General features: G+C 48.3%; 1 protein-coding gene across 1 annotated transcript; it reads left to right on the top strand.

Moving 5' to 3' along the window:
* Positions 1 to 503: 503 nt before the first annotated feature.
* Positions 504 to 16,264, top strand: LOC135889204 (gastrula zinc finger protein XlCGF57.1-like). Its single transcript, XM_065417038.1, has 6 exons — positions 504 to 518; positions 3,353 to 3,479; positions 14,274 to 14,993; positions 15,162 to 15,329; positions 15,414 to 15,581; positions 15,666 to 16,264. The coding sequence occupies exons 1-6, from the start codon at positions 504 to 506 to the stop codon at positions 16,262 to 16,264; spliced, it is 1,797 nt and encodes a 598-aa protein (XP_065273110.1).
* Positions 16,265 to 17,166: the final 902 nt, after the last annotated feature.

Below are 17,166 nucleotides of genomic sequence, written 5' to 3'. Positions count from 1 at the left end.
TACTCCTTCCTAGGCAGTCATTTCCCATTTTGTATGTGTGCAACTGATTGTTCCTTCCAAAGTGGAGTACTTTGCATGTGTCCTTATTGAATTTCATCCTATTTACTTCAGACCATTTATCCAGTTTGTCCAGATCATTTTGAATTGTAATCCTATCCTCCAAAGCACTTGCAACTGCTCCCAGCTTGGTGTCGTCCGCAAACTTGATAAGTGTAATAGGGAGACTCTGTTACTGGGAGGGTTTCACCATGTCTCAGAGGGTTACACCCTGGTGGGAGGGGGCTAGGCCTGTACTGGAATAAGGTCACTCTGTGCTTCACAGTGTGGCAGAACCTAGAATGTCCGTTAGCAGGGAAAAATCTGGGGGGAATCAGCTTCTGAAATGGACAAAAGCCCCATCTGACTTCTCTCACATTGCCCTTCTCACCCTGGCAGGCTACAGAATAATATCCACATTTCGCTCCAGATCCTCCCATCCTCCCAGGGGGAAGGAAATGGCTGCAATGGAGCTGGCTCAGGTAAGGGATTATCAGGGAGCTGGTGGTGGATTCTGCTTGGAGGGAGAGGAGCAGTAAATGCATAGGAGGGTGGGAGCTGCTGGAGGTGGTGGGAGGCAGGAAATATCTAGGGTGGAGAAAGGGAGGGGTCAGAATGTGAGAAACCTGCTGAGATTTGTGTAATCTAGGGTGTGATGGGTTGTCACCCCCGGGGTGCAGTCTGGGGGGCTTCTGGGAACTGCTGTGCCCTCTAACCCTCAAGCTGGGCTGGCCTATCTCACACTGCTTTGCTGGATATTCAGCCAGCCTCTCCAGGCCCTGTTATCACCCAACATGACAGCAGGTGGCGCCATACACCCAACTAAGCTACCTGAATGCTTTACCTAAGCCACTCAAGGACAGATAGAAGACAACAGCCAATTTCCCAGCTCCCCAACCTTGCACACCTGCTGTAGTAGAAATCCAGAATTATACCATCTTATACTGCATAGGGATCTGTATAATGAAAGCCCATTAATATAGTTCGCCTTCCCCTCGATATGGGATAGATATGCACAACAAGCTTGTGCTAACCAAGCTGAGATTTTCCCCAGACACTTCACTCAAAATACACTGGTTAAGATAAAGCATAAAATAAATTCATTTACTACAGAAAGATGGATTTTAAGTGATTATAAGTGATAGCAAACAGATCAAATCAGATTATTTAGCAAATAACCAAAAACTCAAACTAAGCCTAACATACTAGATGGATAGAATTTGAATTAGCAATTTCTCACCCTGACTGATACAAGCAGTCCACCAAGTTTCCATACACAAGCTAGAAATCCCTTTACCCTGGGACCAGCACTTCCCCCAGTTCAGTCTTTGTTCCTCAGGTGTTTCCCGGAGTTCTCTTGTCTGGGGAGTGAGGCCAAGAGATGATGTCACACCCCACCTTATGTAGCTTTTCCACATGGCAGGAACCCTTTGTTCCAAACTCAATTCCCAGTCCAGTTTGCGGAAAAATACAGGTACCAAAATGGAGTTCAGTGTCATGTGATCTGGTCACATGACCTAGCATGCCTTGCTGAGTCATAGTAGCCATGATTCATAGGCTGGCTGAAACATTCACAGGCGGGCTAAGCTCTTCCACGGTCCATTGTCTTTGTTGATGAGCCATGAGCGCTATCTGGCTTCCTCGTTGTACCTGAAAGATTAGTTGTGGGTGTTACCCAGAGTAAGCACATTTGAAATACAGAGTCAATATTCATAACTTCAGATACCAGCATGATCCATGCACACAAATAGGATAATCATATTCAACAAATCATAACTTTTCCAATGACACCGCACATGACGCATCTTGCACAAAATGCATCATAATTATGTCTTGATCATATTATAATCATACCACTATGCTGAATATGTGGTGTAGCATCAGATAGGGCCTAATTTCAAGGCACAGGAGTTGGGAATGGAACTTCCCCTCTTTGTGGAACAGGAAATAACCCCCCAGCCAGGGCTGGGAAAACTTCCCAGACTCCCAGTGCTGGAGCCTGAATCCACTCACACTTCATTAGTTACCACCACCCCAAATCTTTGTGGCAACTGCAAACTTTATCAGTGATGATTTTATATTCTCTTTTAGGTCATTGATAAGAATGTTAAATAGCACAGGGCCAAGAACCAATCCTTGCAGGAACCCGCTAGAAATAAATCCACTCGACCGTGATTCCCCATTTACAATCACAGTTTTTAATCTAATGTATGCCGTGTGTATTTTGTATCATTCTAGGTTTTTAGTCAAAATATTGTGCTGAACCAAGTCATATGCCTTACAGAAGTTTAGGTACCGAACTTTTGATCTCATCCAATAACGATATACAGTTAGTTTGATAGGATCTATTTTCTCTAAACCTTTGTTAATGGGTACTAATTATATTATCCTCCTTCAATTCTTTATTAATGAAATCCAGTATCGGCTGCTCCATTATCTTGCCCAGTATTGATGTCAGACTGACACTCTTGTAATTAGCTAGGTTTATCTCTTTTATACTTTTTAAATATTGGCACAGCATTAGCTTTATTCCAGTCTTCTGGAATTTCCCCAGTGTTCCAAGTCCTAATTAAAATCAACATTAACAGTCGTCCATGCTCCTCTACCAGGTCTTTCAAAACTCTTGGATACAAGTTATCTGGACCCTCTGAATTCAACATGTCTAACTTTAATAGCTGCTGTTTAATGTTCTCGTGAGTTATTGTTGGAATAGAAAGAGTGTCGTCGTCAACGTCTTATGATAAGAGTTACATCATCTGTTTTTCTCCAAATCCAGGAGAGAAATATTTATTGAACGCTTTTGCATTATTTGTGATAATTCTGCTGTTTCTGTCTAGTAATTTACCACTACCATTGTTAGGATTAATTTTGTACTTAATATACTTTTAAAAGCTTCCTTCTTATTTTCATTGATTGATCATTGATTTCTGATAGCTTCCCTTACCAATTTTCTACAATTCTGACCTTCTAGCTTATATTCTTTACTATTGACTTCCCCTTTCTTCCATATATTTTATTTGGAGAGTGTTGGGATTCCTAGCAGGGAGCCACCAGCAGGGTCCAGAGACAGCCCCATCTCCTATATCAAGCTCTGGCTAGTAGGTATGTGAAGACCCTGCCTCCATCTGTCAGCTGGGAGACACAAAGGTTCTCTCTTTCTACCCTCTGATGCCTCCTGGCTGCTCTAAGCAAGGTGGGGTGGGACTCTGTTAACATGTGCCTCGCGGAGCTTCCATTTACCTGGGCTGCTGTTCTGTGAATAGTGGGGTTGTGACTGGGGCAGCAGGTACTGAGTGTTGGACTCTTGCTCTTTCAGGAGCCAGTGACTTTCGAGGAGGTGGCTGTGGATTTCACCAGGGAAGAGGGGGCTCTGCTGGACCCCACTCAGAGAGCCTTCTACAGGGATGTTATGCAGGAGAACTATGAGACGGTGGTCTTGCTGGGTAAGGAGTCCTGTCCCCTTGGTTATTAGAAGCTGTGGGGGCTCTAAAGAACCTGAGTAGTAGTAACTTTATACCTTTATTCGTCATACAACTTTTGACAAGTTTCCTTGCCCCCCTTTTTTTTGCCTTATCTCCTACCCACTAGTATAATTTTTGGACATGTGCCTTTTCAGTGCTGTCAGTCATTTTAAAATTGCATTTAATGTATACTTATTGGATACATTAATAACTACAGTTTTCATGCCTTCCTCATTTTAAGAGGAAAATATGCTGCCTGTAGAATTCTAAATTGAGTAAATAGGTGTATGACTCATGCATAGCTTGTGTGACAGTCGATGAGCTCCGCTTTTGATATGAGAGTGTATAATGTTACTTTTCAGGACCCCACGGGTGAAGGGAGAACAGAGCCGTGGGAGGGGAGGAGAAGAGGGGCAGTAGATAAAATTCTGGGGTGCCAGGACATGGGGAGGGTGTGTGCAGGATTAGAGCTAAGAAGCAGCAGGGAGGGAGGAGCTAGTGAGAGATGAGGAGGGAACACGAGAAGCTCCCAAGGTTCCGGGAAGTGGTGCCGGCTGAGAGTAATGGGAAGAAGTGGAGAGGAGTGTGGAGGAAGGGCACCGAGGAGGTGGGCTGGGTGGGTCAGTGGGAGGGAGGAGAGGTTTAGGGATCTAGAGCTGTGGGAGATCCCAGACCTTTAACCCCGAATCCCTACCCAAGCCTTTTTGCTTTAGAGCCTACGCTCTGATTTTATTTCTGTTCAGTTTCACTTCATTATACATTTTTTCCCTCAAATATTATTTTAACTCCTGATCTCCCTCTCCCCCTCATTATCCTCCTTCCCCATATAACCTCCCCATCTCTATTCACAGCGACCCCGGCCACCGATCCTGAGTCCTTGCTGCATTCCTCCCTCCCAGAGCAGGGCCACTACCCTGGCACAAATGGGCACTTTGTTGATGATGTCACAGGGTGGTAGTGTTGCCTGTACAATTTTTACACCTATGTATTGGGGTACAACTTGACCTTGTACATGGCTGCTCAAAGTTAATTGAGAAGATGGAATTTTGTTAAACACACAGAAACTTGATTTAATACAGACAGTTATAATTGGAATCATAGGCAAAGATCAATACACATAACAATAGACTAAGGGTATGTCTACACTACGAGAGTAGTTCGATTTTACTTAAATCGAATATGTGGAATCGATATTACAAAGTCGAACGTGTGTGTCCACACTAAGGACAGTAATTCGACTTTGTCAGTCCACACTAACGGGGCAAGCGTCGACATTGGAAGCGGTGCACTGTGGGCAGCTATCCCACAGTTCCCGCAGTCCCCGCTGCCCATTGGAATTCTGGGTCGAGCCCCCAATGCCTTCTGGGGAAAAAAATGTGTCGAGGGTGGTTTTGGGTAACTGTCGTCATCCAACAGTCACTCCAGCCCTCCCTCCCTGAAAGCGAAGGCGGAAAATCAGTTTGCGCACTTTTCTGGTCAGTGACAGCGTGGACGCCACAGCACTGCGAGCATGGAGCCCGCTGCGACCATCGCTGCAGTTATGGCCATTGTCAACACCTCGCACCTTATCGTCCACCTTTCCCAGAGGCAGATGCTGAGAAATCGGGCGAGGAGGCTATGGCAGCGCGGTGAGGACCTGAAGTCTGAGAGTGGCACAGACCTGTCACAAAGCACGGGACCCCGCGCCGAGGACATCATGGTGGCAATGGGTCATGTTGATGTTGTGGAACGGCGATTCTGGGCCCGGGAAACAAGCACGGACTGGTGGGACCGCATAGTGCTGCAGGTCTGGGATGAATCACAGTGGCTGCGAAACTTTCGCATGCGTAAGGGAACTTTCCTTGAACTTTGTGAGTTGCTGTCCCCTGCCCTGAAGCGCAAGGACACCCGGATGCGAGCAGCCCTGACTGTCCAGAAGCGAGTGGCCATAGCCCTCTGGAAGCTTGCAATGCCGGACAGCTACCGGTCGGTCGCGAACCACTTTGGCGTGGGCAAATCTACCGTGGGGGTTGTTGTGATGCAAGTAGCCAACGCAATCGTTGAGCTACTGCTCTCAAAGGTAGTGACCCTGGGAAACGTGGAGGTGGTCATAGATGGCTTCGCCGCGATGGGATTCCCAAACTGCGGTGGGGCTATAGATGGAACTCAAATCCCTATCCTGGGACCGGACCACCAGACCAGCCAGTACATTAACCGAAAGGGCTACTTTTCAATGGTGCTGCAAGCACTGGTGGACCATAGGGGACGTTTTACAAACATCAACGTCCTATGGCCGGGCAAGGTTCATGACGCTCGTGTTTTCAGGAACTCTGGTCTGTTTAGACGGCTGCAGGAAGGTATTTACTTCCCGGACCACAAAATAACTCTTGGGGATGTGGAGATGCCTATAGTCCTCCTCGGGGACCCAGCCTACCCGCTAATGCCCTGGCTCATGAAGCCCTATACAGGCGCCCTGGACACTGAAAAAGAACTCTTCAACTACCGGCTGAGCAAGTGCAGAATGGTGGTGGAGTGTGCTTTTGGACGTCTCAAGGGGAGATGGAGAACCTTACTGACTCGCTCTGATCTCAGCGAAACCAATATCCCCATTGTTATTGCAGCTTGCTGTGTGCTCCACAATCTGTGTGAGACCAAGGGGGAGACCTTTGTGGCGGGGTGGGAGGTTGAGGCAAATAGCCTGGCTGCTGATTATGCCCAGCCAGACAGCCGGGCGATTAGAAGAGCCCAGCAGGACGCGCTGTGCATCTGGGAGGCTTTGAAAGCTAGGTTCCTGAGTGAGCAGGGTAACCTCTGACTATTAAGTTTGTTTACAGAGAAGCTGAACCTGCCCCCGTTTCTTTACCCAGTAAATGTTCACTATCCTCTCCAGTTACATACCCCGTTCCCCCCCTTCCAACACATGTTTAAAAATAAAATCACTTGAAATTTGTTAATAAACACCATTTTCTTTATTACTGTTTTCGCGGGAAAGTGTTGAACCTGGGACGGAGACTGTGGTGGGGAGCGGGTGTAGTGTAGTGATGCAAAGGACGCTTCTAAACTCCAGGAATGACAGGCTCCGCACTGGTGGACTGGTTGTTTCAACGGAGCCTGCCACCCCTCCTGTTCGGGAATATGTGTGTGGGTGCTATGTGACTTTGTGGCAGGGGGAGGACGGTTACAGATCCCCTGCTGCGTGGCTCTGTGATCCAGGATAAGGACCGCTGCATAAGATCTCTAACCGCCCTCCCCCGCCACAAAGTCACATAGCCCCCCCCCCCCCCCCCCCCCCCCCCAGAACATGAAAACCACCTCCAAGACTGACCAGGGCAACTAGTGAATGCAATGTGTGTGTGCCCTGCTGCTGAACCTGCCCCCGCGTCTGTACCCTGGTAAAGGTGACTGTCCTGTCCAATTACCAACCCCCTTCCCCCCCTTCAAACAGACTCTCCTCTAAAAGAACATGATGGAAACAGTAATTAACAGAAACATATTTTTTATTAGCAACTACACATGAAACTGGGGGATGAAACTGGGACGGGGGCTTGGGTGAGGCGGGAAGGAAAGGACTTGTCAAATTTTGGGGAATGAGAGCCTTCTAGTAGGAGAGCAGTCTGCAGGGGTGGAGTGAGAGTTTTCACGGACTCTGCCACCCCTCCTTCTTGGGACTTTGGGTGAGGGGGGTATGGGACTTTGTGGCGGGGGAGGGCGGTTAGAGATAGACTGCAGCAGGGCTCTGTCCTCCTGCCTCCGGTCCTGCAGAACATCCACAAGGCGCTGGAGCGTGTCCGTTTGCTCCCTCATTAGTCCAAGCAGCGTTTGAGTCGCCTGCTGGTCTTCCTGCCGCCACCTCTCCTCCCGTTCCATGTGTGATCGGTGCATTTGGGACAAGTTCTCCCTCCACTGGGTCTGCTGGGCTGCCTGGGCTCGGGAGCAGCCCATAAGTTCCGAGAACATGTCCTCCCATGTCCTCTTCTTCCTACGCCTAATCTGCGCTAGCCTCTGGGAGTGTGATGCCAGGGTACTTCGGGAGACAGTCGCAGCTGTGGGATGGGAAAAAGGGAGTGAATTCCTCAGAAAGATAAATTTTTGGTTGAACAAAGAACATAGTCTTTCTCTGTGAACAAGACCATGCACAGCACCTATCACATGCGCACTCAGGACAAGGTTGAATTTTCGGCCTTTGCATTCAGTGCCTGGGGTCTTGCAGTGCAGATCAGACAAGCGGGACAGGACAGCGGAATTTGGGTAACAGGCTGACATGGTAAGCCGTAGACTTTTGTGGCTGCTTAAAACTTTAATAATAGCACTGGCCTCCTTTCACGTTCAAAGCAATGCCAGTCCCTGCTGCCAGCAATCCGGCAAGCATGAACTCTGCCCCTGTCCCACCCCCTCGCGGCTGTCCCAGGGAAAGATCCCTGTATGCTGCTCCTCTCCCGCCTCCACCGCGTGGCTGTAAACCGCCGGTTACAGTTTTGTAAAGGAATAGGCAAGCAGTCCCAATACTAACATTCCCCTACCTAATTCAAAGCAGGTCACCATGAGCGACATCACTCTGATGAGGATCTCAGAGACGGAGAAAGAACGGATGCTTCGGGAAAGCCTGCAAAGACCAGGGCCGTATGCCTCCATGCTCTGCAAGGCTACGATCCCCGAGTACTTGCTTGTCTCCTGGCGCGGAAACGTTTCCTACCACGGAGGACCCAATAAGGCCGCTCTCCCCAGGAACCTGATGCAAAGGCTTTCCAATTACCTCCAGGAGAGCTTCGTGGAGATGTCCCAGGAGGATTTCTGCTCTATCCCCGGACATATAGACCGGATTTTACTGTAGCTGCACTGGCAGGGACTAAACAGTAGAGCGCCTAGGGCAAAACAATCATGCTAAACCGGACATTGTTAGATTTTTTTTCAGTAGTTGCACTGCCAAGGACTGAAACGTTAAGCGCCTAGGGCAAACTAATCATGAAAAACCCATTGTTAATATTGTTAATATTCCTGTTCTGTTAAAAATAAATGTGTACATGTTTAAAACACTTACTGACTGATCCTTCCCCTGATTCTGTGTCCGGGTTAACGCTTGGGGACGGTTGGTAGGGGATCTCTGTGAGGGTGATGAAGAGATCCTGGCTGTCGGGGAAATCAGCGTTGTAAGCGCTGCCGACTGCCTCGTCCTCCTCATCTCCTTCCTCATCTTCCCCGTCCGCTAACATCTCCGAGGAACTGGCCGTCGACAATATCCCATCCTCAGAGTCCACGGTCAGTGGTGGAGTAGTGGTGGCGGCCGCACCTAGGATGGAATGCAGTGCCTCGTAGAAACGGGATGTCTGGGGCTGGGATCCGGAGCGTCCGTTTGCCTCTTTGGTCTTCTGGTAGCCTTGTCTCAGCTCCTTGATTTTCACGCGGCACTGCGTTGCATCCCAGCTGTATCCTCTCTCTGCCATGGCTTTAGAGATCTTCTCGTAGATCTTTGCATTCCGTCTTTTCGATCGCAGCTCGGAAAGCACGGACTCATCGCCCCACACAGCGATCAGATCCAAGACTTCCCGATCAGTCCATGCTGGGGCCCTCTTTCTAGTCTGAGATTGCATGGCCATCGCTGCTGGAGAGCTCTGCATCGTTGCCAGTGCTGCTGAGCTCGCCACGATGTCCAAACAGGAAATGAGATTCAAACTGCCCAGACAGGAAAAGGAATTCAAATTTTCCCGGGGCTGTTCCTGTGTGGCTGGTCAGAGCCTCCGAGCTCGGACTGCTGTCCAGAGCGTCAACAGAGTGGTGCACTGTGGGATAGCTCCCGGAGCTATTACCGTCGATTTCCATCCACACCTAGCCTAATTCGACATGGCCATGTCGAATTTAGCGCTACTCCCCTCGTTGGGGAGGAGTACAGAAGTCGAATTTAAGAGACCTCTATGTCGAACTAAATAGCTTCGTGGTGTGGACGGGTGCAGAGTTAATTCGATGTAACGGTGCTAAATTCGACATAAACTCCTAGTGTAGACCAGGCCTAAGATAAGTATAGTAAAGAGGGTCTTGTACTGTGCATACTTACAAGTTATGGACACCATTGGAAACAAAGATGGAGGGGCAAGGGACACCATCAGAAGGGAGGCCCTGCTTCAGTTTACACTGTCTCGGGGACCTGACAAAATGAAAAAATGGTAACTAGGAGAGGTATTTTATCCACTTCCTTATGGTAACAGGATGGCTATATACCATATCTGCTCCTTTACTCTGATTACAATAATGTCAATAGCTGCCCCAACCCATATGTAGCCTTTGGGAAGTCCATAATTAAACATCAAGCATTGATACTCATGATTTACATCACATATATTGGAATTATTAATAAATGAATGCAGCTCCACTGCTGAGATACTTCATAGCAACCTAATTGCTAAAGCCCACCCCAGCTTCCTTCTTTCAGAATCCTGTGGCGTATTGCACCTGTTTGTGGTTCCTTGTTAGTCTCTCAAAATGAGGTGCAAAATATCTGACCTGGGATTCTCTCCTTAGGCCTATTCCAGTAAATCCCACACTTCAGCATAACTACTCCCACAAAGCCTCAACCTAATATAAGTCCCTTAACTGTAGCAAGATTAATAACCCATTTATCTATGTTCACCTCCTTGCCCCTCCATGCATGTTCCAAGTTAATAAGCAATACTCTAATAATGACGTTTTACCTCTAGCGAGTATAAAATTGCCCATGAGACATGAGACTAGGTCCTAGATCATAAAATCAGGTTGGGGTCAACAGAAGTGAGAGTTTGGAGAGAATCTTGTCCCCCTCTCTCTCCATCTGCAGCAGCCACAAGCTGTCTTCCCTCCAGGCTCCTTGGATCTCTGAGCCTGTCCCTCCTGAGGTTGCGTGGCCCAGTTCTTGTTTCTTACATTCTCCTTTTCCAGAAGAATTAGAGGCTGTTGCTCCTGAATTTTAGTGTTTAATTCCCCAGCCGTCTCCAGACACTGGGGGAGTTTAATTCTCCCTCCCATTACACCTGAGTCACTAGATTTTCTAATTCCCCCAAATGTGCTTTTGTGATGTCACAGTTCTGGGGTAGCTAAACCTTAGACCTGCCTCCATGGTGTGCTCAAGGAATGGCCTCTCAGGTATCAGGCCTCTAGCCAGCCCCTGTCTATGCGTGGGGACCCACATGCCTCTCCTTTTTGACCAGGGTTTGAGGATTGCAGCTTGTCCTCCACTGTGTTCACTGGACTAACGCTTTCTCTCCAAAGGCTGTGAGCAGTGTGTGTGTGATAGAGGTGGGAATTTTGGTGATACTTCTATGATGCCAATACACACTTCAGTTTCCCTCTCTGATTGGTATTGCTATGATTATAAAGAGCAGGAGACATGAGGTGTTTTGTCATGTAGCTGTCATGGGGTGATATGAATGGGTCATTAAGGACTGGCTGGGACCAACCTACATCAATGGAATACCCGACAGAGACATGGAAATAGTTGTCACCTGTCCATGGGAGGATCTCCCCTTGGCTGAGTGAAGCATACATGGGCTCGTCATGTTTTTGGGAGCAGGAAGCACTGGGCTCACAGACGCAGAAAGCTCTGCCGGAGCAAAGACAAATGGACAGTCACAGTGAAAGGAAACCAAACTGTTTTCTACAGCAGCATGGCTCAAGGGCGTTGGCCAATATGGACTATATTGTTTTCTTTGCTTTGTGCTAAGCTAAGGACTTTCCAATGCTGTGTTTTGGTTGACTAATAAACCCTGCTATGTTTTAAAAGTCTGCCCAGTGTCACAGCACAAACTTGCTCTGTGCATTGAATGAGGAACAGTCTCTGAACAGGAGTGTCGTTTAGCTGGACCTGTTGGCAGAGCTCACAGGTTGAAATAGGAGTGTTGAAGCCAGAGGCTCAGTCTCAAGTGTTTAAGCTACATGGCTTATCCTTGTGGAAGAGTGGAACCCCTTGGGGGTGTAGTGCATTCAAGGGGCGCCTCCCAAGGACTGTTTAAAAGCCAGAGCATTGCACAGATCCTATGGATCCATGACAGTGTGCCAGAAGTTAAGCCTTATGGGGAAAAGATAGAAAACAAGAAAAGGATCTAAATGCGTATTTACCATTGCCCCCTCATCAGTCTTCGTGGGAATCCCTGATCGGTTCCAAAGTGTATTAAAACCTTCCTTAAAGGCTTACCTCTTGGTTATCCGGTCATGTCAGTTTTGTTAGATGGCTTTCCCTTCACCCTCCCACTTTCCTGGTTCTTGTCACACAGACAGAAACAGCAAAAGACCAGAAGTCCGAAGCACAGACAATGCAATGTTTATTGGGGTTAGTTTCCAAGCAAGCATATTCCAAAGCCCTTCACACTAGTTGGGCTTATCTCTATACACCAATAGAATCTGTTCCCCAGTGTCCCCCTTCCCAGCTCTGATGCCGCAGAGCATTTACCCTGCATCCCCCTTCCCAGCTCTGAATCCGCAGAGCCTTGCCTGTGTCCCTTTTCCCCGTTCCCTGTTCCCGTCCCCCCCTTAACAAACATGATTCCAATTTCCTTTCCCCCTCCTGTCTGACCCCAGTTTATATAGTAATATTCTCAGCTATACCTTAACCAGTCATTTTACTGAAATTTAACTAACCAAACCTAACATATTGTAACATAATTCTCTAACCAATTATATCCCACTACCCTAATTAACTTACACCTAGCAAAATTAATTGTACAGCAGACAGAAACAATTAGAGAACCAGACAGATTAACAATAGAAAAGTGGGGGCCATAAAGATAAAATATACAGAAATGAGGGTTTCACAACCACAACCATTGAGAAGGGATTTCTTTCCAGACAGATGCTCTCTTAAGATCTGTTTCTTTATCTGGTGTTGATGGGCACTATCGGGACAGGATCATCTTCCTAACAGCCCAATACCACCTTATTTCAGTGTGACTGGTTTGGGATGTGATGATATGACCGTTCGCTTCCCAGCTTATGGCTGTCCCTGCTGCTTAGCCAAAGAACAAGGCCTCAGACTCTCCTAGTGAGCAAAGGCCCATACACAGGCGGACTGTGATTTTGATTCTTTGTTTTTATACCCCTGTAACTAGCTAAGTGATAAAAATACACCTAAGATCTTAAAGTCTAGGCTTCACAGGCAGCCTGAATATCTATATTCTAACGGTGGGTTCTACCCCTTCCCCCATTCTGTGTCTGTCTTGTCTCTTTAGATTGTAAATTCTTCAGGGCATGGGCCATCTACTATTCTGTGTTTGTACTTTGCCTAGCACAATGGGGACCCACTGTTAGTTGGTTCTTAGGCACTACGGTAATGAATATGATTTATAATAATAATAATTCTCCTGCCACTTTGAGCCAAGGGAGATGGCCTTGGGATGTTACAGCTTAAAAATGAGCTGGGCTTAAAGCCATGGAATATTCTTTGTGACAAGTATCCCACAAACTCCACTGATCTCTCTTCTTTTCTTTGCCTTGAGTAGAGTTTCCAGTTTCCAAACCTGTTGTGATCTCGTGGCTGGAACGAGGGGAAGAGCCGTGGGTCCCACACCTCCAGGGCTCTGAGAAAGAAGTGCTCCCAAGAGGTGCCTGCACAGGTGAGTGTAGTGGTTCCTTGCTCTCCCGCTCGGAGGGAGGCCACTCGGTCTAGTTGCCTTTGGGCTTCTCTGGCCAAGGCACAACTGCAGAACAGTCTAGGGCCCCTGTCTCCATCCAAGGTGGAGCAAGGCCCCCCAGGTCCTCTTGATCCCAGCCCCACAAAGTCACGGCCAGGCTTTAGCCTGGGCTTGGGGAGGCTCAAGCTGCCAGCAATTAAACTGTCTCAAGTCTGGCTTTAGCCTCGGTGGGGCTCAGGCAGCCAGCAAAGCAACAGTCTATAAGGGAGCTGGTAAGGGAGGCTCCTTCTTCAGAGCAGGAGCTTCCCTGCACAGTGTAGGCAGTCAGCCACCCCGGGGTGGGGTGGAAGGGGGATGTGGGCCCACCCTACTCCACCACGTCCCAGCCCTGGCAGAGGCAGGATTGGCTGCCCCTGCGTCGGCGGGGATCCAGCCGCAACACGCCAACTGGCCTACACGCGGCTCCGCAGCCGACTGCTCCGTGGCTGCCCCAGGCCACTTCCTGCCTCAGAGAGTTTTGGTACCTCTCTCTTCCAGGGCTCCTCAGGCTCCTCGCAGTACACCCGCAGCCGGTAGTCTGGGCCACTCCTCGTCGAAGTCTCCCACTTCTGTGGCTATGGATGGGCCGGAGTGTCCTTCTCCTCTGGGGATTCTGCCCCAAGTGGGCTGCAGGGCCTGCCTCTTATACTTCCGGCCTTGCCCCGGCATTTCCGGCAAGGGGGGCGGTGCAGGCTAGGCTCGGCCCACCAAGGGGAGTGTAGTGGTCCCTCGTTCTCCTGCTCAGAGGGAGACCGGTCGGCCCCACTACAGTGAGGAATTGGTTAAACCAACTCAAAAACTGTCTACAGGAAACATTTGGGATGCCCTACAAAGACCTTGTGAGCTCTCCAAGTTCAGGATTGTTCCCTGCAGATGTGGAATCATGGCAGATGTCACTCATGGCTTCCCACCTATTCTGACTGACAACTGGCAGCAGGTGCCTCCCCAATCTTGCTTTCCCCTGAATGGTCTCATGAGATACAGACCAAAACTGATCCCTTCCTCTCTCCTCTGGGGAAGGGTTTGGGGAAAATCAGCTCCTGATAGGTTTGATCTCTCCCGCACATATTTTGGTTTGTTCATTCTTTTTCCATTCCTCTCTCTGAGATTTCCTTTCTCTCCGGCTCAGGGAGTGACCTATGTCTGGATTCTCTCTGTCTCCCATCAGGTGATGGGATGGTGAGTGAGAACGAGGAGGAGAAACCCCAGCAGGAAGATGCTGAGCAAGTAGAACCACATGGAACGTTATCAGGAAGATCCAAAGGGAATGTGTCTGGGAGTTGTGCACTCCCAGAAAAAGCAAAAGCCTGTGAGACTCAGCACAGGCCAGAGGAAAACTTCAGTAGCCACTCAAACCTTATTACACGCGAGAGAATCAACTTGGAAGGGACACGCTACACATGCCATAAGTGTGGGAAAAGCTTCAATCGGAGCTCAACCCTTCTCACACATTGGAGAACCCACACTGGCGAGAAACCCTACACGTGCTCTGAGTGCGGGAAAAGCTTCAATCGGAGCTCTGCCCTGATCACACATCGGAGAATCCACACTGGTGAGAAACCTTATGCATGCTCTGAGTGTGGGAAAAGCTTCAGTCAGAGGCCACACCTTACCGCACATCAGACAATCCACACGGGTGAGAAACCTTATGAATGCTCTGAGTGTGGGAAACGCTTCATTGATAGTTCAACCCTCATCTCACATCAGCGAATCCACACAGGAGAGACGCCCTATACATGCTCTGAGTGTGGGAAAAGCTTTAATCAGCACTCACACCTTATCACGCATCGTAGAATCCACACAGGAGAGACGCCCTACACATGCTCTGAGTGCGGGAAAAGCTTCAATCAGAGCTCAAACCTTATCAAACATAGGAGAATCCACACGGGTGAGAAACCTCATGGATGCTCTGAGTGTGGAAAACGCTTCATTCATAGTTCAGCCCTCATCTCACATCAGAGAATCCACACGGGTGAGAAACCTCATGGATGCTCTGAGTGTGGGAAACGCTTCAGTGATAGTTCAGCCCTCATCTCACATCAGCGAATCCACACAGGAGAGAGACCCTACACATGCTCGGAGTGTGGGAAAAGTTTTAGTCGGCGCTCAGCCCTTATCACACATAGTAGAATCCACACAGGAGAGAAACTCTACACGTGCTCTGAGTGCGGGAAAAGCTTCAATCGGAGCTCAAACCTTATCACACACAGGAGAATCCACACGGGTGAGAAACCTTATGGATGCTCTGAGTGCGGAAAACGCTTCATTCATAGTTCAGCCCTCATCTCACATCAGCGAATCCACACAGGAGAGAAGCCCTACGCATGCTCTGAGTGCGGAAAAAGCTTCAATCAGAGCTCTGCCCTGATCACACATCAGAGAATCCACACAGGAGAGATGCCCTACACATGCTCTGAGTGTGGGAAAAGCTTCAATAAGAGCTCAAACCTTGTCGCACATAGGAGAATCCACACCGGTGAAAAACCTTATGGATGCTCTCAGTGTGGGAAACGCTTCATTGATAGTTCAACCCTCACCTCACATCAGCGAATCCACACAGGAGAGAGGCCCTACACATGCTCTGAGTGTGGGAAAAGCTTCAATCAGAGCTCAAACCTTATCAAACATCAGAGAATCCACACAGGAGAGACGCCCTTCACATGCTCTGAGTGTGGGAATAGCTTTAGCCAGCACTCTCAACTTATCACACATTGTAGAATCCACACAGGAGAGAAACCCTACACATGCTCTGAGTGTGGGAAACGCTTCAGTTATAGCTCAGCCCTTACCACACATCAGAGAACCCACACGGGTGAGAAACCTTATGGATGCTCTCAGTGTGGGAAACGCTTCATTCATCGTTCAGCCCTCATCTCACATCAGCGAATCCACACAGGAGAGAAGCCCTACACATGCTCTGAGTGCGGGAAAAGCTTCAATCAGAACTCTACCCTGATCGTACATCAGAGAATCCACACAGGAGAGACGCCCTTCACATGCTCTGAGTGTGGGAAAAGCTTCAATCAGAGCTCAAACCTTATTAAACATCAGAGAATCCACATGAGAGAGACGCCCCATGGATTATCTGAGTGTGGGAAAAGCTTCACTCAGAGCTCAAGCCTTATTAGACCTCAGAAATTCCACGTGGGAGAGAACTAATAAATGCCTTGACTAAGACTGGCCAAAGACTTTTTTTTTTTTTAATCTCATTTTCTAATTCCCATATAACGATCATCGAAGAGAGACTGACTGCCAGGATCCCAGGACTGATCCCCCTCTGGGGAATGAAGCACAACGGCGAAAGGCTGTGTAGCCTTCACTAGTCTCCTTGTACCTGAAAAGCCTGCTAGCCTGAAGTGCTGGGCCATCTATGCCATTACCTGGTTCCTCAACTGCAGCTACAGTTCCTACTCCATGTGACTCCAAAGCCGAAGAGCTGCAGAGATCCAACCCCTTGTTAGCTTTGCAATTTATTTTCCTTTTTCTATTTTTGTCTATTGTTTTTTATGGACATGGAGCCTTCCAGCCTTTCTATTCGATTGGGGTGTAACAGTGTGGCTCAGTGGGTGTGAGTGTGTGAACTCTGAAATCTACACAGGGAAGATGCTAAGAATAGTTCCCCAAATCTTAATAGCCTTAAAACTCTGCCCTATGAAATGACTGCAGGCACGCTCCTTTCCCTATGGAAGCATTGCAAGGAATTGAGCTGTCAGATGTACATTGTTCAGCGAGAGCTGTTTGAACTGCTTTTACTGCTGTCTCTATAATGTCTGTCTGTGTGTTTTGGGGCGAGAGGGTGAGGAGAAGTATTAGTGACGCAATAGTGAAATCTAAGGAGAAAACTAATGAGCTTTGATGCTGTGGGCTAAATGTAAGCAATAATTTGGTTTCGGTATTGAAATATTCAGCTGGCTAAATCTGGGATGCACTGCCTGGGTGAAAATCTCTGATTGGGGTTTCGTCATCACTAAATATGCACCTGCCTCCTTGGGTTGCTGTTTTAGGATTTATAAGGGTTGATTTTCTGCTGTATTCATCTGATGGTTTGACTAAATTGATGA

The sequence above is a fragment of the Emys orbicularis genome, chromosome 15 (genome assembly GCF_028017835.1).
Source record: "Emys orbicularis isolate rEmyOrb1 chromosome 15, rEmyOrb1.hap1, whole genome shotgun sequence".
NCBI classification, from domain to species: Eukaryota; Metazoa; Chordata; order Testudines; family Emydidae; genus Emys; species Emys orbicularis.
The sequence above is the reverse complement of the archived record's forward strand: the minus strand, read 5'-3'. Positions and strand labels throughout refer to the sequence as shown.

Excerpts from the sequence above, each read along its gene's own strand:
- LOC135889204 (XM_065417038.1), top strand. Across the intron at positions 3,480-14,273 it reads TGAGACGGTGGTCTTGCTGG|GTGATGGGATGGTGAGTGAG; the intron begins GTAAGGAGTCCT and ends GTCTCCCATCAG. Across the intron at positions 14,994-15,161 it reads ACATAGGAGAATCCACACGG|GAGAGAGACCCTACACATGC; the intron begins GTGAGAAACCTC and ends GAATCCACACAG.